The sequence below is a fragment of the Neovison vison genome, chromosome 2 (assembly GCF_020171115.1).
Source record: "Neovison vison isolate M4711 chromosome 2, ASM_NN_V1, whole genome shotgun sequence".
Classification (NCBI taxonomy): Eukaryota; Metazoa; Chordata; class Mammalia; order Carnivora; family Mustelidae; genus Neogale; species Neogale vison.
The window spans coordinates 226578741-226601231 of record NC_058092.1 but is presented as its reverse complement, the minus strand read 5'-3'; the positions used below and the strand labels follow the sequence as shown (position 1 = coordinate 226601231).

Sequence of the window (22491 nt, the reverse complement as noted above, 5' to 3'; positions counted from 1 at the left end):
GACTGAAGTCGGTGTCACCGTCGTGTTTAGCTTGGGGAGGGGGGCATCCTCTGTCACTGAGCACTTACGTGCCAGCGTTTCAGTCGGCATTTTACACACATGCCTCATTTTCTCTTCGCGGTGGCACTGGGAGGTGGGTGCTGTGATCAGTTCCATTCGGCAGATGAGGAAAACAAGGCTGAGGGTCATTAACACCGCAAACTCAGAAGTGGCAAAGCTGGGATTCCGCTCGGGGCCGGCAACAGGCAGCGTGAGGCAGGAGGAATCAGTGTGTTTTGTATCTGCATTGTAGGAGACTGGGCATCAGAGAGGCTTGGTGACCTGCTTGAGGCCACACAGCGAAAGCCTGACAGAGCCCGGTCTTAGAGACAGGGGTCCTGAGACCAGGTCCAGTGCTTGTCCTGCTACTGACATGGCTATCGCCACTGTTGCAAATTGTACCCACCTCAGGCCAGGTGGCCCGGGACCCTCTTGGTTCTTAGCAACCTAATGGGAGGTCCTGGCGAGAGGCCAGGTGAGCCCTGCGCCTGGTGCTTTTGTTCTAGTCACTGTGCTAGCCCCAGGCCCGTTGCACGTGGGTTAGCCCTGCGGGATCGTGGAATGTGTGCCTGGGTGTCAGCGCGGGGCTGGGAGACAACACAGCGCCTTTGTCCCCGCTGCCCTCACCACCACCAGATCGTCCTTCTCACACGTGGCCCGCATCCCTCGGCTGGCTGAGTAGGGTAGGCTGTTAAGTTTTACCTTTAATTTGTTGATTTTCCAAATTTATAGACTTTCTGAGGAGAGGCTGAGTAAGAAAAATAGTCTCCTGGGAAACGCGTACCCTCTTTTCTAAAGCTCGTGCCTCATTCAGGCACCACAAAGCCGGAACCATTACTGAGAACTGGTTATGAGGAATAACCAATCGTACTGACCGACACTGATGGGACATTTCCGTTGCCGAAGAAGCTGGGGGAAGCATTATCTGATGTAAAGCTCTAGTGGCCCTAGGGTATGGGGCTTTATCGACCCTCTTTTACAAGGGAATCTGAGAAGGACGGTTACTTACCCAAGACTACAGAGCTGGAAGGGATGGAGCTAGGGTTCAAACCCAAGGATAACCCAATTCCCAAACTCATAACCCTTTTTGCTTAACCCTTAACCCTTTTGCTCCCTGCCCCTGCCCTCCAGAGCCTTGCTTTCCGATGGAGGAGAGAGAGGGTAGGGGAGGCCCAGAGCGTATTCCTTATAAATTGTCCATGCCCTAGTGCTGGTCAAAGTGTGCTCGAGTTTGGGTTGTGCCCATCTGCTTCTCTCCTTTCTACCGAGGCTGGGAGCTCCCGACGGCCGGGTCCACATCTGGCTAGACTTTGTATCTCTGCCCAGCGGCACAGCGAGGGGCTTGCTGTTGGAAAAGGAGAATGAACAAGAGAGAATGTCTCAGCAGATTTGGAGTGGGATGTTTTAAAAAATAGTGTGGACCCACTTCCTTTAGAGCAGGACTTCACGTCCAGATGGTAAAGCTGCCCAGCTCTGGGTGGCTCCCGGCTCTGCTCCTTCCCGGCTCCAAGACTTCCGGCAATGGCCTGACTTGACTACCTTCAACGTCCACATCTGAAATCCAGGCCAATATTAGCTTGTGCTTCAGAGGGAAGGCTGTGGAAATTAAATGAGCAGATTGGCACATAAGCTGTGAATGACAGCTGTTGTAATGGCTTCCTGGGAGAGCCCGTGTCACTTGATGAGTTGGATTTTTTATAAAAATTTGGTAACTTGGATGTTGCGTACCCGGGGATTCATTGTATCATTCTGTTCTACTTTCGTGGATGCTTGAAACTTGCCGCAAGAAGATGGATGCTTTAAAAACAAGTACTAGAGATCTAAGATGTTAGTTCTGCTTAGAAAACAAACACACATAGGGGTGGGGGGTTGGGCAAAATGGGGGAAGGCGGGTGGGAGGTCCAGGCTCCAGTTACTGAGTGAGTAAGTCATGAGGGTAAAAGGTACAACATAGGGAACATAATAAAAAACAAAAACAAGGGCGCCTGGGTGGCTCAGTAGGATGAGCCTCTGCCTTCGGCTTGGGTCATGATCTCAGGGTCCTGGGATCGAGCCCCGCATCAGGCTCTCTGCTCAGCAGGGAGCCTGCTTCTCCCTCTCTCTGCCTGCCTCTCTGCCTGCTTGTGATCTCTCTCTGTCAAATAAATAAATAAAATCTTAAAAACAAAAACAAAATACAAATGCAGACACATCATGGGGTAGGATGCAGAAGATACATGAAAACGTTGAATCAACTAACAGATTTGAAAGAAACGAATGGTTTAATTCAGCCGCTTTGATTTATGACCTGAGGCCAAGGCTGCCTGTGGTCTCACGGGGCCTTCAATGTTGTCATCTTTAAAAAGTCAGGAATAGTGACACTTCCCTCCAAGTACTTTATGAGTCAAGCGAGAGGAGAGATGTGAGGGTGCTTTGTAAACTGTAATTCTGCCTTCCAGTTGGATGATTTGTTCATTCATTTGACACATTTCTTAAGGCCCTGCTACATGCTGGGTACTAAGCTAAGCACCAGGACACAGTCTGGCGCAGCTCTCCATGGCATGCAGAGTAGACTGGGACATTCTCCTGTCATCACACTGTCCAGGTGAAAATTCTGAACCAGCCACTCACTCCTTAGGTAATTATGGCAGGCCTCAGTTTCCTTGTCTGTAAAATGGGGACAGTAACCCTTCCTCTGCATTGCTGTGAAGATTAAATGGGACAATAGAAGTGAGGTGCCCAGAGCAATGTCTAGCACACAGTAAGCACTAAATATATACTTACTATTGCTACTGCCTACAGGGAGAGGACAGTCTAGTGGGAAAGGCTCAGAATAAACAATAAGGGAAGTGGCTTTAAAGTATGTTTGTGTCATGGAAAAATGGGGTGGTATGATGTAACATGGAATAACATGTGGGACCAGAGAGGGCCTCTCCAGGGTGCTGACCTTTAAGGTGAGTCAGTTGGATGATATTAAGCAGGGGCAGAGATGGGGAGAGAGGTCAGCAGAGGGGGAAGCAGGAAGTACTGGACCTGGTCAAGAAGAGAGAAGACAGAATAGTGTCAAATTACTGAGTATAGTTGGTTAGGTTGTGGACTGTTCAATCCTGGGGGATATCTTAGACATTGTGGACCTGTATGTTTTTTTACCTTCATTTTCTGGAAGATAAAATTAGTGTGTTATTTTGATTAAGTCAGGATATTATGCTGGTTTCCCAGCAGTTGGAAGTCAAGTGTCTTGAGGAAGGGACTCCTTGTTCTAAATGTAAGTGTGTCGTATAGGTTAGTGAAGGCCCAGGAGTAGGGGGATGAGAGAGGGGTGTGACCAGGATGGAGCTAGCAGGGTGAATGGGGTCACATCCTGCAGGGCCTCATAGGCCTGGGAAACAAGCTTGGGTTGATCCTAGTTCCAGCGGGAAATCTTTGGAAGGGTTAGAACAGAGAAAAGTGAATCTTGACCAACTTCCCGGGCATCTCTCAGGCTGAACTGAAAGGGGCGCAAGAGTAGCAGTTGGAGGCCCCAGGAGGCTGTTGAGAGACAAAGGGGATGGTCTGTGTTAGCGTGATGGCGGTGGCCATCCGGAGAAGTGATGCTCATCCTGCATTTGTTAATGAGGAAAAAGGCCAAAGCAGAGTAAAAGTCAAAGGGAGATGGGGAGAAGACAAGGTTTTGAAGATATTTTATAGCCAGAGGCTATCTTTTTCCTGAATCCCAAAGTCCGTGAAGACCCCCTCACGTCCCCATCTTCTCACTTTGGTCAAATGCCCATGCTTTGTTCCCAGACGGCCTGGCGCACTGTCCAGAATGGAAGTCCATCGCAAGCAAATAGATCCGGGATTTGGGGGGAGAGGGAGTGAGGGTAGGCAGACCTCTGAGGCTGGAACTAGGGGGAGACAGAGGTGGCCCGGCCGCTCTGAGTGTGATGGCTCAGCTGTGTCAGCCCCAGCGGCCGCCTGAGTAGCTCTGAGCACTACGGGCACTGTCTCCACTGATCATGCTGTCAGGATCATACCCTGATCATACCCTGTAAGGAGGGCGACATCACTGTCCTCTCTACGGGGAGAGACAGGGGTTCTGAGGAGTTTGGCTAAGTTGCCCAGGGCACCCTGCCTGACACCAGAGACCTCCCTTGCTCCACCATTCAGAGCCTACTTCCTGACGTGGCCCGGCCTCCTCTGCCCAGTGTACCCATGGAAAAGCCACCATTTTGTTTAGCTGCTAACCAATGGAGACTTTTAAAAAATATATATTTTATTTATTTATCTGACAGACAGAGATCACAAGTAGGCAGAGAGGCAGGCAGAGAGAGAGGAAGGGAAGCAGGCTCCCTGCCGAGCAGAGAGCCTGATGTGGGGCTCAATCCCAGAGCCCTGGGATCATGACCTGAGCCAAAGGCAGAGGCTTTAACCCACTGAGCCACCCAGGCGCCCCCAATGGAGACTTTTGAGTTCGATTCTTAGTCTTGATTCTAAGGGCCCTCAGCTGGGCTTTAGCATGCTGAGAGCCCGGAACTGTACGGTCAGGGAACGCTTTCCCCCAGAATAAAGACAGAATCTTGCTGACCAAGAGTACAAATTTTGGTGGTTTGGCTTCCTCCAAGCTTAAAACAAAGTGCCTGGTACATAGTAAAACCTCATACATATCTATGGAAGGAGTGAATGAATCTCGTGATTAAGGTCCTTCTCCAATTGTTCTTCCTTAGTCTATGGCTTCCAGAACTCAAGGACATCTTTTCATGGGCACTCGGTGAAGACTTAATGGTCCCTCTCCACTTGATGGGTGAGGCCCAGAGACAAGTTCTCACAAGGCTGAGCTCAGGGACCTGATAACCTTAAAGCAGATCTCCCTTCCCTCAGCCTGGTGCTGCCTTCCCCCCTTCTCCAGGCAAATCCTGGGACCGTAGACCTGCCTCCAGGAAGAAGACACAGAACCATGCAGGCCAGGAGGGCACAGCAGCCTCTCACATCTACGTGGGATGTGCAGATGTTCCCACAATTGGGTAGAACTATCCACACAGGCAGCTCTAGGTGCCTGGATGGGGTAGAACCATCCAGACAAGCAGGTGACAAGGCAGCACCAAGATAGGGAAGATCTGATTTTTCGGGGGCTTTTCCCGCAGCTGCAGGTGGCTGGATCTGCTCAGATTTATCTTTGCAGGGTTCAGAATGCTCTCTTTGCCTGGTATAGAATTCTAGAAAGTTGGAGAGAAGGGATCCTGGAGGTCAGTACCATGCCACTCTCTGCAGGAGGCGGACATTGCTACTCATCATCGCATTCCTATCCGCAGAGCTAGAAAGGGCCTTAGTGCCTCTGGTGTCCTGTAGTCATCAGCAATCAATTGCAGTTAGCCTCCTGCTGGGCCTTTTGCAGTGATGAGGAGGGGGGTTTGGGGGTGGGTGGGTGGGGAGACTGAAAGCCCAGCAGAGCTGAGAAGCGGGGGTTGTCCCTAACTGCAAGACTTTGAACGAGAGATCTAGCTTCTCTGAGCCCCAGTTGCCACCGCATTATTTATTTACGTGACCACTCGTTCATTTCTTCAACAAATGTATCTGGAGCTCCTCCAGAGCCAGGCACTGGGCTAGGGAGCGAGATGCAACAAGTAATTTTTTTTCTGTAACTCGAAACCTTTTGGCTCTAACAAGCTAGTTTGTTGCAGCCCTTGTGATAGCTCTCTCACCTCATTCCCATTTTCCTTCTCTGAGCCTCATCCCTGGTCTCACTTTCTGTGCGGGCCTCCTTCATACAGGGCTTCCAGAATGTTCCATCTTACCAGGAACCAGGCGCTTGCAGAGCCAGGGTTTGAGCCGCTCTGAGAACTGCTAAGAGAGGGGCCGCAGACGCTTGCTCTGCTCTGTGCAATACTTACCAAAAAATATTTGGACGACCCTTCATTACCTGCGCGGGCATGTTTACATTGCAGGCCGGAGTGGTTGTGAGATTCTGAGAAACAGTTTCCTGTGGAACGTGAATGTTTCTCCTGGAAGACTCCTGTGGCAACCCATGTTGTATATGTGAAGCGTGTTTTGGAATTTTATAACAGAGAGGCTGACTCACAGCAGATGGGATAGAAATCCGAGGGAAAAGGATGTATAAACTGGACACCACGATTCAGCTCTGAGTTCAGATTTTTAAGATGTACTAAAGGTCAGAGGTCAAGTATATGTGCTGCCGAAGCGAGCATGAGGTCAGAGGTCAAGGACCTTGACCTATTGCCTAGGCGTTCCCTTAAGTTTTTTTTTTTTAAGATTTATTTATTTGAGAGAGAGACAGCACACACGCATGTGTGAGTGTGCACACATGAGTAGGGGGAGGGGGAGAGGCAGAGAGAGACGGAGAGAAATTCTCAAGCCAAGTCCCTACTCAGTGCAAAGCCTGACGCAGGGCTCATTCCCAGGATCATGACCTGAGTCAAAACCAGGAGTCGGGGCGCCTGGGTGGCTCAGTGGGTTAAGCTGCTGCCTTCGGCTCAGGTCATGATCTCAGGGTCCCGGGATCGAGTCCCACATCGGGCTCTCTGCTCAGTGGGGGGCCTGCTTCCCTTCCTCTCTCTCTGCCTGCCTCTCTGCCTACTTGTGATCTCTCTCTGTCAAATAAATAAATAAAATCTTAAAAAAAAAAAAAAAACAGGAGTCAGCCGCCCAACCAACTGAACTACCCCCGTGCTACTCCCTGAAGTTTTCATGTTGCCTTGGCTCATCTGAATCTTGGTGCCATTATAAAGGAGTCAGTTTTATGATACTCAGTTTATAGACAAAATTCCGGCGGCATATTATAAAGTCCAAAGCAGCTTTTACTGGAAGCTTCCTACATAAAAGCCCAGATTTGGATTAGTATCAGTGTTTCTCAAAATTTTAAAGAATTTTTCTTGGATAAACATTTTGTTAAAAGCCACTCACCACCATATCTTCCATGTGTCTTTTATGACCCCCAAATTTTTTACCTAAATCCATTCTGTAATTTTTAATATACAATATATACAATGTATTATAATGTAATAGGCATTTTTGTGGCCCCAATTTGCAAATTAAATAATAAGTCCTATTTACTGTAGCGTATGTAGCCTAGCCCTATGCCGAGTGTTTTACATATATTGTCTCCCACAATTATCCTGCCTATGGTTATCAACACATTTTACAGATGAAGAAACAGATCCAGAGGGGCAGGGAATGACTCAGCCTGGATTTGAACCTTGGTCTGGCTGACTCCATGCGACCCCACACTCTTCACTTGCTCTGTCTCTGTCTTGCTGCACCCCCAGGACCAGCACCCTCAGTGGGAGATCCATCAGGAAGCGAGGAAGGTGTGTCTTTGTGTGGGGGCTGGAGGACAAGGAGGGGGACTGTTGCAGCAAGGTGTCTGTGGGCTGGGCTGGGGGGTAAGAGGATGAGTCAAGTGAGGGCCTGAAGCTGAGGGGCTGTTTTCCTTTTTAGTATTTAACTGTCTGTTCCAGGCCCCATGCGAGTCTGGGGGTCACGGTTGTGCACATGGCTGACCCTGCCTGCTGGTGGGGGAGATGGGCCACCCGACACTGGAAAGACCTGAGTTCTAGTCTCAGCTCTGCAGCTTCTCAGCTGCACCTTTCTGGGCCTGGATTTTGTCTTCTCTATAATGGGTTGATAATAGTAGTGACCCAGAGCTGTGATGATGCTATGAGAGGAGGGTAAGGGGAGTCAGACACAGACGACAGAGTGGGGGCCTCCTGCTGTCTTGGAGGGCCTGGTAGTTTTCTGGAACAAGTGCTATCTAGGCTGAGACCTGGAGGAAGAGAGAGATTTGGTGGTAAAAGGAATGGAGAGTAGACTCCCAGGGAGGTGCCAGTTCTTTGGGGACCTGAGGACAGGCCCACGTGACTGGAATGATCAGCATGAGATTACCAGAAGGTGGTGACTTGGCTCTGGGCTGGGCCCCTTTTGGGGACTCAAGTGGCCCGCAGAGACCTGTAATTGGTAGGAGTGGAAGTGGGGACATTCTCGCTGCCCACCACGACACACCACAGTCTGGGCCCCTCTGGCCCAGAAGGTGGAGAAGAAATCACATGGGGGGTTCTGAAGGGAGTCCACAGGGAGCCCTCTGTGGGGAAGTTCGAGGAGGACTGGCAGGGACTTGCTGCCCAGTGACCTCCCACAAGTATGGACGTGCTCTGCCACGGCTGTGAGAGCCCCCAGGAGTCCGTGGGATGTCCCCGTGGCGGGCTGGGTCCTCCCAGCTGGACTAAGCCTGTCATGCTCCTCTTTCAGTGATGGAGCCCGTCCCTGTCATCAAGCTTTCGTTGGGCACCGGCCACACACGGGGTGCTCATCTAGACCCGGGGATACAGAGGTGAGCAGCGCAGTCCGAGGTCCTCCTCTCACGGAGCTTACTTCTCTGTGGGGACAGGACGCCAACGGTAGAACCATCTGGGAGGGTGGCATGTCCCGAGTGAGTGAGGATGCAAGCCATGTGCATGTCTTGGGCACTGGGTCCCAGGCAGGGCCGCCACCTAGCGCAGAGGCCGTGAGGTGGGACGAGATCGGGCCTGTGCACATGGATGGCGTGTGCGGTTTGGAGTGAGGGATGGGACAGTGGAAGGAGCCAGAGTCAAGAGGCAGCAGAAGGCCAGATCATGTAGGACCCAGTAGCAGAGGAGTGACAGGATCGTAGGCTGCTGCTACTGGTGACGAGGCTCCGGGCGTCAGGAGAGGACAGGGGGAGCCCTTCCCTCTGTCGAGTGACAGGCTATGCTGTTTGTGGCCAGAGAAAGCCTGCGCAGGTGCCCCCACCTTCGTGCGCTTCCATCTGCTCTGCTAGAAAGCAGCGGGACGGCTGTGAGAAGTAGATGACGCCCCGGCTGGCCCAATGTGTGTCTCTAATTATTGTGAGGATTAAAGCCCCGAGGACAAGCCCCAGGCAGAGGGTGCCCTGCCTTTCATGCTCCCTGAAAATCAAAACTGTCGTCTGCTCTGTGCCCACAGCATGGGGCCTGCATGTCCCCCCTCATCGTCCTCACGTGCCCTCCTGTCACTGTGGCTGCATGTCAGCAGAGAGGGCAGGTGGCCCTGAGGCCTTTCCACCATAGGTGGCAGGAGGGTGGGGACCGCGGGGTTCCTGCTGGTTCTGACAGGCTGCCAAGACCAATGTCTTGGTTCTGGGGGTCAGGAGTCTGAATGGAGAGGGACAGGGTGCCATAAGGATACTGAAGAGGGACACCCGGGCCAGGATGGTGGTCCAGGGAAGGCTCCCTGGGGTTGGGAGGTCTATACTGAGGTCTTCAGGGTGCTGGTGATGAGGGATAAGGGGCAAACTGGTCAAAACACCAAACACATTTTAAGGCATTTGAAATGCCAGCACCTGAGGCGGGGTTGGGGGAGAAGGACTGAAAGAGGTCCTGAGGGGCGGAGCGGGGAGGAGCTGAGAGGCGGGGGGCGGGGCAGACCAGATTCACAAAAAAAAAAAAAAAAAAAAAAAAAAAAAAAAAATGGCCCAAAGGGTAGGATGGGAGCCCGAAGGTGAGGAGGTCCTGCAGACAACGTAGGCAGTGAGACGTGATGGGGCCGTGGACGAGGGTGGTGGCCCTGAGGACGGAGTGGAAATGTCTACGGTCAGCTAGGCAACGCCACACTCGGAGATTGACCAAACTCAGACGGACGCAGAGAGAGGAGAGAGAGCTGATGCCCAGGTGTGGGCCTGGGTGGCTTGTGGGTGATGCTGCCTTCTAGAGATCCTGAGGCCAGGAGGGAGGACTGCAGAGGATGAGCTGGGCTTTGGGAGAGAGGGAAGGGCGTGGGAGGTGCCTTGGGGAGACTCTCAGGAGGTCTAGAGCCCCAAAGGAAGGTCGAGCCCTGGGCGTGGAGGTGGGCATCTCTGCAGATAGATGGAGGAGGCTTCTGAGTGCCGAGCTGCCTGTGCAGCAGTGTGGAAGAAGGAGAAAAATAAAACAAAATATGTGAGTGTGTAGATTGCCCTGGGAGCCTTGGGGGATGGGTGGCGTCCTAGGTTTCCCTGGGCTGGTAGCCTGGGACTGGGTCCCTGAAGGTTGCCCGGCTGTGGGCAGGTAGAGGAGGGAAACGATGGGGTTGTCCAACATGGAGAGAGACGTAGACTGTGGCCATATCCGAGGAAGGCTGGTGGAAGGAAGGTTTCTTGGGAGAGAAATGCCAGACAAGGCACGTTGTCAAAGGTGTCGAACATTAAGCTGAAGAGTTAGAGCTTTTTCTTGTAGAAGAGGGAGGCTCAGCATGGTTTTGGAACACAGGAGACTTAATCAGAACCACGTTTAACAAAAAACTTTCTGGCCTCACTGCCTTGGCACGTGTCCTTATGACACGTGCTCAGTGGGCAGCGTGCTGGGGCGCCTGGGTGGCTCAGTGGGTTAAGCCGCTGCCTTCGGCTCAGGTCATGATCTCAGGGTCCTGGGATCAAGTCCCGCATCGGGCTCTCTGCTCGGCAGGGAGCCTGCTTCCCTCTCTCTCTCTCTGCCTGCCTCTCTGTCTACTTGTGATTTCTCTCTGTCAAGTTAATAAATAAAATCTTAAAAAAAAAAAAAAAGTGGGCAGCGTGCTGGTGGCTGTCCCTGCCCTCTGAGCTTCAATTCATGTGGCCTCAGCCCGGCCAGCTTCACTCAGTGGGGGTATAGGGGCAGAACTGGGAAGGCAGCTTGAAGGGCCATTGCAGGGTCAGCCTCATCACCTCCACCACTGCCTTCACCCTTCCTCCAGTCTGCATTTGGGTGCCCTGTGCTCTTGGCCTCCAGACCGTGTCTTGAGTCTGCCTCTGAGATAATGGGGGATTGTCTCAGTAGGCAAGTAGTCCTGGGAGGGAGAGGGCGCTCTGTAGGAAAACAATGTTCTCCACTCTGGGAGTGCCCCCCATGGGCCCCCCATTGCCCACTGTCTGACCATTGTCCACTGTAAAAAGGTGCCTATGACTTAATAACATGTAATACTTTTTGGACTGCTTACCACGCGCCAGACCCCAACCAAGGCTACATATAGCAATTCATTCTTCATTCTTAGGAAGTGGGTTCTCTATACCCATTCCACAGATGAGAAGACTGAGGCTCAAAGAGGTTAAATAATTAGCTCATGGTCTCATCTACAGTCAGAGACTGTAGGCTCAGGATTTTTAATGCAGGCCAACAGAGGTCAAGTTCATCTTTTTAACTCATCACCCTAAAATCACTCTGAGCAGAGGCTGGTCTCTGGGGGCTCCCAGCAGCACCCTGCCCACCCCCTCCTCCATAACATGACAGCATGATGAAGCCTCCTTTAGGTACCTTTTGAGAGCTGTGGCCATCTCAGGGCAAGCTGGTGGTTATCCCACCTTGGTCACTTACTTGATGTGTGTGTTCTAGGGATCATCACTGAAATCCCTTAAACCTTAGTTTCCTTCTCCGCAAAATGGGGACCACTAGTCACCTCTCAGAGTTATGCGGAGCAAATGAGATAAGGCTCTTAAGCACTTAGTATAGGGCCAGGCGTCAGGGAAGGGCCCAGTAACGGTGGTCATGAGAGTCGTTGCCTCCTTGCACAGAGGACCCAGAAGCCACCTGGCCAGTCGCGAACAGGTGCCAGTGGCACGTGTGTGTGGCGGAGCCAGAGGACAGGGAGGATGAATCATTAACCGAAGCTCTGCATTATTGATGCCGTTTTTCTCAGACTTTGAACGAGGGCCGGCTTGGGAGCCCATATATGGAAGGCGCGTCGCAGCCTCCGCGACAGGCAGCCCCCGGGGTCCCGAGTTGCCATGGAGTCCCGCAGGCAACCCGGGGCAACCTCCCGCGGTGGTGCTCGGAGCGAGCCCCCCCCCCCCCAAAAGCGCAGGTCCTCGATCTGAGGCCGGAACCCTGGCTGCGCCGGGTTCCTCCATCGGGTGGCCCTTGCTCCCCTTGGATCCTGGGGGAGAGAAACGACCGGGTGGAGACTGGGGCGGGCTTCCTCCGGAGACTGCGGTTCCTGCGCGGTGCTTGCCGCAGGGCTTCGGCCCCGGGCTCTTCCGATGAGCGGAGGCGCGGCGGGGCGGAGGGAACCTGAAATCCGGTCCCCGCCGCTGGCCGAGCAGTGCGCCTTCAGTGCGCCGGCGTCCGGCCGGTTGGCTAGCAGCAGAGCCCCCGCCGCGCCCCCTCCTCGGCGGCTGCGGGCTCAGGGGGGAGCCCGGGAGAGGAGGGGCCAGACCCAGAGCGACGGGTCCCGGGGGCGGGGGGACGCCGAGCCCGGCCCAGTGCCGGCCTTCCCCGGCCTTCCCCCGCCGGCCGGGCTCCGCGGGGCGGGGCGCGGGGCGGGCTCGGGAGGAGCGCGGGGAGGAGTCCGGGCTGCGGCGGCGGCAGCGTCACAGCAGCGCTCCGGCTGCCCGGCGCATCAGACCCGGCCCGAGCGCCTCCGAGGACGCGGACTGGGACCCACACGGGCACAGGGGCTGCGCCGGAGGTTCCTCTCGCGGGCGGGGGCTGCGCGACCATGGCGGACAAGGAAGGCGGCGGCGGCGACACGGGTCCCCGAGGTGAGCGCCGGGCGCGGGTCCTGCGGCTGCGGCGGGGCGGGCCGGGGAGGGATGAGGCGCGCTCGGCCCGGCGCCCCGCAGCTCCCTCTCGGAAAAAGTGGGCGCGCACCCCTCAGCATCTTGCCCTCGCGGGGAGCAAGGGGCAGCGCCGCGGCCGAGCAGGGGGTCCGAGGGAGGGGGGCCGCCTGCGGCCCGCTGGTCACGTGCTGCGCTCCCCGGCTGGGGTGCGGACACTGCGGCGGGAACCGTAGCCCCTGCCCGGGTGCCCTGGACATCCCGGTCCCAGGGTGGTGCCTCTTGCGGGGTGGGGGGGAGCTTGCGAGTCCGGGTGGGAACCAACCCTCGGTGTCCATCCCCTGCGCGCGGTGCGGGGACGCCCGCGATTGCAGAGTAAGGGGCCGGCCGCCGGGTGGCCCCGTATCCCCAGCGGCTCATTTCGTGACTCAGCGAGGCGCGGGTGGGAGCCTGGGGGCAAACCCAGGGTCTGGAGCTGTCCCCTGGCCCCGCCGAGGTCGCGCGTACGTGCGGGGAGTGGGGGCCGAAGCTCCGGGCGGGACTGCGGCTCACTGCCCGCCCCGCCCATCCCCAGGGATTCTGCCGGCGGTGGAGGGGCCGAGCGGCGAGGGCTCGTCTGTCCCCTCCTTGCCCTGGCGGGGGAGAGGAAGGTGGCTCCCAGTGCGGAGGACGGACGCTCGCATTCTGCAAATGTTCTATGGCCGCTTTCTTTGGGGAGCGTGGTTAGGGCTCGGATGGGGCGGGGGTGCCGGGTAAGGACCGAGAGAGGACCCGGCAGCCGGGGGAAGAGGAGGAACAGCTTTTGGAGCCCAGGACTATAAATCATGGTTTCGCCAGCGGAGGGGACGGCCTGACCAGGATTGTGGGTCCCAAGTGGGGAAAGTTGGGCGCGCGGAGACGCCGCGCGTCCCTGACCTGAGGGGCTTTAGCAGTAGCAGCCGCTGGAGGGGAGCACAGCCCAGTGGCTTCCGGCGAGCGGCAGGGTAAGCTGCCTGGCGAGGATGAAATTAAAATGTCTGGGACGTGAGGGAAATTCATCCAGGAAAAGCTCTGCGGGCACCTCAAAGCTGGGGAAACTGAGTCAGGTGGCAGCGCAGCCACCATGGGCAGGGTGCTTGCAGTCTTGCAGACTGGTCGCGGCCCCCGCCCTCTGCTGCGCTCTGAGAGGCACCTGCCCCCTCCCCAGCCCATTGTTCCAGCAGATCTGGGAGGTGCCTCCCCGCGCACTGCAGTGGTGGGGGAGTTGGGGGGGGAGGGGGACATCCTGACAGGGCTCACTCTTGGGAGGGGCCTTGGAGAGCTCAGGCCCGGCCCAAAGGCGCATCAAAATCTGCCCCCACCCCTGCCCTTCCCCAGCTGGCAAACGCGGGCAATGGGCTGGTGGCTTTGTCTGGATATCACTCAGCAACTGGATGGGTTCATTCCCCCTCCCCTACTTTTTCTTTAAATTGGAAAAAATAAATATGTAGGGTGATAGGGAGGGACATCAGATTTGCTAAGAATTGCTAAAGCTTAAGTTTCTTGTCTCTCACGCTGGGATAAACAGTGGATGGCTGTATCAAATTCAAGGCTGGCTATGGGATGGGTGAAATCGGAAGAGCAAGCAGGAATGTGCTTCCCCCTACACCCCACACGTTTGTCTTGTAAAATCAGATTCAGCACCCCTACCCTAGACACACGCGCGCGCGAGCGCACATACACACACACACACACACACACACACACACTGGGTGGTTGCCTGTCCTCAGGCTGGGAGAGCTCTCCATCCAGGATGGGGAGACACATGCTGGGTGTGCTGGGCCACCTGCCACCGTTCCCATGTGCCTGCTCTAGAGTGTGTCTTCACTTCAGTGATCTGCAATTCGAGGCAGCCTGTGCGAATATCCAACACACGGACTTGGGGCACAGAGCAGGCTGTCCCTGGCAACTTGCTGGTTCTCTCTTGGTTCCCAACCCTTCATCTCTAACATGGGAGATATTAATAGTATCTTATAGGAGCAGAGCCTGCTCACCCATCATCTAACACATCTATTTGTAAGATTTCCTCACTGAATATTCTGTGTGGGGAAGGAGCATAGCTTATTTTATTTCTTAAAGCCTCAGCAACAGACCTGTTACCAGCATTGCCCTTTCCCCCAGGTAGGAAATCTAATCTAGGTTGAACGACCTACCCAAGGTCACACATCTAGGAAGTATTGATTTGGACTTGGGCCATCAGATGGCAGGGCTCTAGCCCTTTGCTGCCATCCTATGTAGCCCCTGTGGGTGTGGCCAGTGATGACTGCTGTATGAGGAACATGAAAATGGTGTTCTTCTGGGGATTATTTCAAGGATGCTTCAAGGATGATTGCAGAGGGATCAAGCTGTTGGGGATTTGGGGCAGTGAGAGCCCTGGGTGGTGCGATGGGCCAGAGAGACTGACTATAACAGACCGGCTATGACATGGTTCCCAACGGAGCACGTGGGGGTGGGCCGTGGGTAGAGTTCTTCATGAAACGAGAATGGCAGAATGTTGGTAGTTGAAGAAGCTGTCTGATGGGTACCTAGCGCTTCATCACTATTCCCTTGCTCTATGCATTCCCTAGGAGTTTCCTTTAATTAAATATTTACATTAATTTGCCAAGGGCCACCTTTTAATCTTTAGAGCTTTGGACAGCAAAAGCTGAGATGACCTTCAATCCTGCCCCCACCAAGACCCACATTGGTTGACACAGGGACCCCTAGAAGGACGAGATGAACGGGCAGGATAGGGGGGAGGATGGGGGGCCCCGTGGGATGGTTCAGGCCAGGCTAGCTCTTATGGTGACCGAGTCAGGGGTAGGCGTGGGCAGTGGAAACCCAGTAAATTACTCCAGGGAGGAGATGGGGTTAGGGAGAGGAACAGCAGGCAGGGGGGTTTGCCCATGTTGGGGGTGCCTCTGGAGGCATTGGGTTGGGCTTTGGAGATGGGATTCTTAGCATCCTGGTAGTTAATCACGATAAAAACAAACATTTCGAACATGGACATTTAGTGAGGACTCTGTTGAAAATTTTGAATTATTGAAATTATTGAATTACCTCATTTGGCCCCGCGCACATTTGTTCTTGAACAAATGGCTAACGGAGGTCCTGTTGCGCCCATTTTACGAGGGAGGGAGCTGCCAGGCCTGCATGGCTCAGTAGCTCAAGAAGGGGGCTTGAGTGAAGGGTGGGGGGTGGTCAAGCTGTCTAGCCTCTCTCAACATTCGCCAGGCAAGGCATAGGCCCTGAGGGAATTCCACTGAGGGTCTGAATGAATGAGCACACACACGCCCCGAGGAGTGTGGCTGCCTCACTTCCCCAAGGCCACCAAACTGTAGATGGAAGTGGAGGGCACTGGCTGCAGTTCCCAAGAAGCTGAGGGCAAGTTGAAATGATGTTCTGGGTATCCCTGGCTGGGGCTCTGGCCAGGGACCCACTTCCATGTCCATGTGTGTCTGTAGCTGTGCCCCTGCTGCTGTGTACGCTTCCCTGTGCGAGCGCCCCACACAGTGTCCTGTTTCCCAGAGCCCTGTGATCTCCTGTAGCCCTCATGCCATCCCCTCCCACCACCAGGAACATAATCCCCAACGTATCCTTCAAAACTCAGCGCAGGTTATCACTTCTCAGGAAGCCTTTGTAGACTCATCCAGCTTGGTGAGATCTTGCCTTTGTGGTCCCAGAGCGTTTGGTACTGATCATTGGTAATCTCAACTAGTGTCCATTGAGTGCTTACAATGTTCCAGCTTCATAGGTGCATATCCCTTTGACTCCTCCGACAGCCCTATGAGGTTGGGGTTATTATTACCCCATTTTGCTGATGAGACAGTTGAGGCTTTTGAGACTTTGTTAGTTTGCTCAGCCAAGGGATCAAATTACGTGGCCAATGAATGCTTGAGTCGGGACATGAATCAGTCAAGGACCCTAAAAACTTGAGGTTTTCTCTTAATGTCTTTTGTTCAACAAAGGCAAGGACTGTGTCTTTCATTTCCATATTCTTAGGGAGGGCACATAGTAGGTGCTCAATAAACACCCTACTGTGCATTGAGTGACTCTCAGTCAGTAATCCATAAGGGAACACAGCAGTGGGGAATGGCATCTGCATCCAGCCCACTCTGCAACAAAGTGGTGCTTCTAGAAACATGGATGCTCGGGAGTGGGTAGAAGCTGAAGGGCGGTAGGCAGGGCTCAGTCAATCCTTGAAGAGCTGAGATTTTGATTCCAACAAGGGTTTGAGTGACGACTCGGTATTGTGGGGGCGAAATGCTCTCTCAGCGCATGAATAGGCCTCTGGTAAGGGAGAAAGCGTCTTTATTATTGCTGTGCATAATTAGAATGGCAGGGAGGAACCAGGCACTTTAATGAATGAGCAGCGTGGGGTAGGGAGTGAGCGCCTTCCCCCTGCAGCATGTCTGGACATTGCTAGGGGAGCAGGGTGAGCCATGGCGGGGACCAAGAATTGACACCGACCCCACCGTGGTGGGTTCCGCAAATCCTTGCTGCCCGCCTTTTATTGGAAACAATTCCCAATCCATTGCTCAGAGATGGGCCATCACAGGTGCGTAGGGGTAGGGGTAGGGGAGCAACGTGGCTTTGGAGCCCTAAGTGCGTGTGGACTCCAGCGAAGTTTTCCTTTCCTGGTCTGGGTGAGGGGCACATGGTGTCTGCCTTGGTCTGTTGTGGGAACAGTGCAGATATCAGAGGGGCCATAATTTATCAAGTTCTTTCCCCCCCAGAGGAAGGGAGAGGGGACATTCCTGTCTCTACCTCCCAGGTGCCCCCTGGGATGATCATTGCCTTGTGCGGTACAATGGCGGGTCTGGCTGCTCTGCTTTCCTCGCAGGCATTAGGAGGAGGGCGGATTCTGCTCGGGTTTTTCCAACTTGGGTCTAGGTAGGGAATATGTCCAGTTTCCTGAAGCAAAACCCTGGAAGGGAGGAACACTCCTTCCCCAGCAAACACAAAGCCGGCCCTCCTTGAGCACCTTTCCCCCATATCTGCAGAGTCCATGGATGAGAAGCAAGAAGGAAGGCGGCTGAGGGCGGGTCCAGGAGCATGTCAGTGTCGGAAGCTACACATTTTGGTCACTGCACATCCCCTGGGTCCATAAATAGGCCTCTCGTTCCCCATCCCGGCTGCCTGTTAGAATCATCCGGGGAGCTTTTTACATGTCTTGATGCCTAGACCTCCTTGCAGAACTATTTTATCAGGACTTGCTGGAGTGAACAGCCAAGTTTGGCAAATCTGTGAGTTACCACATGTCTGGATTTCAGACTTGGGACCTCAGCATGAGGGGGTTAGAGGGCAGGAGCCTCCGACACGGTTCATTCCCTGGTGCTAGCCTGAGTCAGCAGACTTCGTAGGTACCAGCTCCGTGCTCCATGGTTCGCTTGTATTGTGTCATGTCATCTTCATAAATACCCCATGAAGTGGGAGATTTCACACAAGGGGAAACTGAGGCTCAGAGGAATCGAGGAGGTGCCCCAGGGTGAGATAGCTGGGGGGAGGGGCGGCAGGGAGGGGTGACCTTAGAACAGAGCTCCAGGCTGTCAGCAAAACCTCCACAGGCACATTTTATACTTAGGGAACTGTCTCTCCATTTTCATCCTCTTCAAGATTCACCTTCCTGATTCTGCCATACATACTGACCACCTAAACTGTGATTTATTGATGACTTTTAAAATTGATCTGCTGGTTTTTGAAAAACACATTTATTTTAAGAGCCTTACTTATGTCAGCTCCATAAATGGGAAACCTGTGTCACTTGCCCCACATAGAAGGGGACTACAGTGAGAATGTATGGCATCCCACATACAGTCAGAATGCTTTCAGGAGATGCTGCTGCCTGTGGAAGGTTTTGTGCTGAGGCTGTGCTCCGGGTAAGAGGGAGACCAGAGAGTTCTAGAGGAGGTCAAGGATACAGGAGCACCAGACTGAGACGTTCTCTTTTCTGGAAGTCCTTCTCCAGAGGGGATTGAACAAGAAGAGAAATGGTTTAGGAATCACCTGGCAGAAGGACCTTTTTTCTCGTTCCTAGTCCTTTTGGAACTGGAGCGTCCAGGAGAAGGGGCCCTGGGAGTGGGTTTGCAACACCTGACAGTTTCTAATCAGGTGAGAACTAGTGCCCAGTCCATGGGCCACCACAGGCATCTCTGTCCACCAGGGAATGGGGCCCTCCCTCAGGGACCCTGAACTAGGATGGGCTGCTTTACTTTGGCCATGTGGGGGAGAGAGAATGTTTCCATGCAATTTTACAGGGACAGTCCACCTGGATTCCAGTTCTGGCTTTACCACTTGCCAGCTATGAGATTCTGGGCAAATACTTAGCCCTGCCCCCACCCCGACCTCAGCTTCCCCATCTGTAAAGTGGGAGTAATCAATAGTACCGGTTTCAGAGCAGATTTTATTTACTCCCACAACCTCCAGTAAGGTTGTGGCTCCTTTGCTACTGTCTGTTATTACTTATTGTTATGAATTCTGTAGACATTTATCAGTGGCTGCATTTTGTGGAGGAGGCACAGAGGGGAAAAGGGCTGGCCTGGAATCCTATGGCTAGGAAGGGGGAGACCCCAGCCCGAGCCTCAGTCTACATGACTTCTTGGCCAGCAAGCCCAGAACTTTGGAGGGCTGGGGTGTCTCAGACTGTTGGCCACATTTCATGCCCATGTGGCCCTTTGCCAAGGCTCTGAGCTCCCTACTGGCCTTCTTGATTGAAACACTAGCGGGGTTCAAGGTCTTTCTGTATCCCTGGACTCTCTCCAGGGACGCCAGCCTCTGCCCTAAGGTGGACTTCCCGTCCACCTTTGGATGGGTCCTGTCTCTGTGTTGAGACTCCAGACCTGGAGCTTTGCAGATACTGTTCTGGGCTCTGCCAGAACCACCCCTCCGCTTCCAACCACGACCCTGACCTGGGAGCCAGGGATGTCAGCTGGGGCCCGTGTCAGCTGGGGCTCCACAGTGTCCCCACAGGGAACCGTGAACTGCAGCTTATGGGTGTGGGGTTTTGTCCGCTTATCTCGAGGGCGGCCACGCGGCCCGGTTTGCTGGGACTGTTGTGGTTTGTACGTCTTGTGCCCGTACATGACTCCTTTCACTTTCGGGGTATCCCAGGTTGAACGATAAATTCTGTTGTCGTGATACTTATCTCTGTCCTTTCCTCAGCCGCGTGAGCCTCACGCGGGACAAGAGAAGCGGGAGGACGTGTGGTTGAACCCGACTTTTGGGCCTGGACACTCCAGGGTTTAGCTGCGTAACTCCTGTGTGTAACATCGCTGTGTCTCCATTTCTTCTGTAAACAAGGATGACTGGCTACCGGTCATGGTACCACCATGCCCCAGTGCGGTGCCGTGAAAATTAGACGAGAGAATACAAGTCAGGCGCGAAGCTTAGCTGTAGAAGGTGCTCGCTAAGTGGCCAGAACGGACTCTTCTCCCTGCTGCTTTGATTTGGGATTTAGAGGGGTGTGACATGGGATGTGGAGCCAGACCGCCTGGGTTCAAGCTTGGGCTGTGTCCTTTACCTGTTCTGTGACCCTGGCAAGTTACCAAACATCCAGAAAGCTCAGTTTTTTCATCTGTAAAATATGGATTGTGGTAGTCTTCTTCATGTGGTTTTCCTGAGGGTTATATGAGTTTATGTAGGAAGAGTGCTCAGAACAAGGTCAGCCGTAGACACAAAATTAATGTCAGTTATCATTATTAGCCATTTGTTATTGTGAATAAGAATCCTAAGCTACCTTCTTGTAGGCAGGGGCAGTTAACTGCTATATTAGTTTCCTAGTGCCATCGTAAAAATGACCACAAACTCAGGGGCATAAAACAACACAAATTTATTATCTTATCGTCTGCAGGTTGGAAGGAAGTCCAAAGAGGGTCTAACTGAGCTGAGGTCAAGGTGTGGGCTGAGCCTTCCTTCTGGAGCTTCTGGGGGGCCTCTGCTCCCTTGCCTTTTCCGGCTTCCAGAGGCCGCCTGCATTGCTTGGCTTGTGACCCCCTTTTCCACTTTCAGAGCACACCACTGCACGCTCTGCCTCCACCATCACTTCTGTCTGACTCTGCTCCTCCGGCCTCCTCTGCTACGGGCACCCGTGTGAGGACCTCTTTTGAGGCCTGCCTGGATAGCCAGCACAGTCTCCTCAGCTCATATCCCCTTCGGTCACCTAAGGTGACATATCCGTAGGTTCCAGGGATCGGGACAGGGGTGAGTTTGGTGGGGTGCTCCTATTCGATCTACTGAAACCAGGAAGATTGGGGTCTTGCCTGGAATCAGGAGTGTTAATTAGCCTTCAGCCTTCCTCAGGAGTGGTTTAATGTTAGGAGCTGTTCCTCCTTGGTGTTTTACACCAGTTGGGTTCCTCAGGCTGGCTGCGTGAGGTTGGGGCTGTTGGTTAGCCCTTGGCTTTTCATCAATCCTGGTGGGGTCCGTGGAGACACTGCCACTTTTGGGATTGGTTTAACCCCCTTCTCAGGGGTCTGTGAAATCACTGAGACCTAAATAAAAGGTTGATCAGCCCCAAGTGGGGAACACTATTAAAATATTAAAGAATTGGCAAAATGTCTACAAAATGTGGCATTAGGTTTGTGCTATGTAACAAACAATCCCAGAAGTTAAAGGGTTAACACAGTAACCGTTGCGTTTGCTCAGGGTTCTGTGCCCCATCTTCTTCTGCTGGTCTTGTCTGGCTCACTCCTATGACCGCCTCTGATGGCTCCCCCGGGGCCGGCGAGCCCGTGTTGGTCTCACTCAGGAGCCCAGGGGTCCGTGCTGGCTGTCAGCTGGGCTGCTGTCCGTGGTGGTCTCGGGCGGCTAGAGGAGGAGCAGGAGGTCCCAAGGAGGGCCTCTTGAGAAGTTGCGTGCTGTCACTTCTGCATTCTAGAGGTCAAAGCCAAGTCCCTGACCCACCAGGTTCGAGGGGTAGAGAGGCAGATCCCCCTCTTCGTGGGAGGTGCTGCAGAGAATCAGTGGCTGCTTTGAATCTGTGTCAGTTTGATGAAAGGGATGAAGGTACAAACTTAAAAATTGCTGTACGTTTTAACACAGCTTGCAGGTCAGGGTCACTCACTTCTTAGAACTTTCTGTGGATGTGTAATGTCAGGAAGTCTGCCCGTTGACAGTCAGATGTTCCTATAGTCATATTCTCTGAAAAGCAACTTCTGGTATCTGACATTTGAAATTACATGGTTGTTGGTCAAATAAAACATTAAAAAAAAAAAAAAAAGCATGGTGGGGGAGGGGAGGCGGTGGTGTCAGGTCACAATCTCAGGGTGCTGAGATCGAGCCCCAGGTCGGTCTGCGGCACTAATGGGATCCTCCTTGGCGCCTTCTGTTTTTTGTAAATAAAACCCTGTGGTCTGCAGGTTTCCCTGGGACTGGGAACCGTGCTTTCTGTGCCCTGATTCCTGGTTCCCGCTTGGGACACGGATGACGCAGGTGTGGGCGCCCTGGCCTGCTGCTTCGGAGGCCACAACCTGGCCTCGTTGGCCTCATGTTTCTGTGGACTAAAGCCCAAGGTCCTCCGGCCACTTCCTTCCTTTCTTTTTCTTTCCTCGTCCTTGAGGGGCCATCTCTGCACGTTGGGGTAAGAAACGGTTTGCAGGACCGATGTCAGGAGTTCTGTTCCCAAAGTGGACTTGGAAGCTGTTGAGGAAACAGAGCTGAGGACGGCATCACTGGCTGGTGGGACCTGGTCTATTAAATGTCTGCCCGGGGCCCCCTGCTCTCGTTCTATAGGTGGGCACATGGAGGCCAGGGAGGGCTGCAGGGACCGCCCCCAGATACTTGGCAAGGCCAGCGTGAGAACCCAGGTCGGCGGACTGCCTCTGCATACATCCCCCCTCTGAACCAGCGCAGGCCTCAGGATACTTCTCGACACTGGGGTCCAGCCAGCCCCTCCCAGTCCGAGACAGCATGGCGACCTGAACCTGACTGCGGGCAGGTGGTTGCGAGCGACAGTCCCTCATGGGGGAGCCCCTGGCACAACCTTTTTT

The 22491-nt window shown here is 53.8% G+C and overlaps 1 protein-coding gene across 2 annotated transcripts in view; it reads left to right on the top strand.

Annotated features, from left to right (window-relative positions):
- The window catches only part of HSPA12A (heat shock protein family A (Hsp70) member 12A), a 149924-nt gene that overhangs the window by 74265 nt on the left and 53168 nt on the right, over nucleotides 1-22491 (top strand). The window contains exon 1 of one of the 2 annotated variants that reach the window (XM_044240599.1): nucleotides 12350-12493. The exons of the other annotated variant lie outside the window; for it this stretch is intronic. Within the exon in view, the coding sequence (XP_044096534.1) occupies nucleotides 12451-12493 (43 nt within the window). The 5' untranslated portion in view covers nucleotides 12350-12450. Of the gene's footprint in view, nucleotides 1-12349; nucleotides 12494-22491 lie in introns of those variants that run through there. 2 annotated transcript variants of the gene reach the window in all.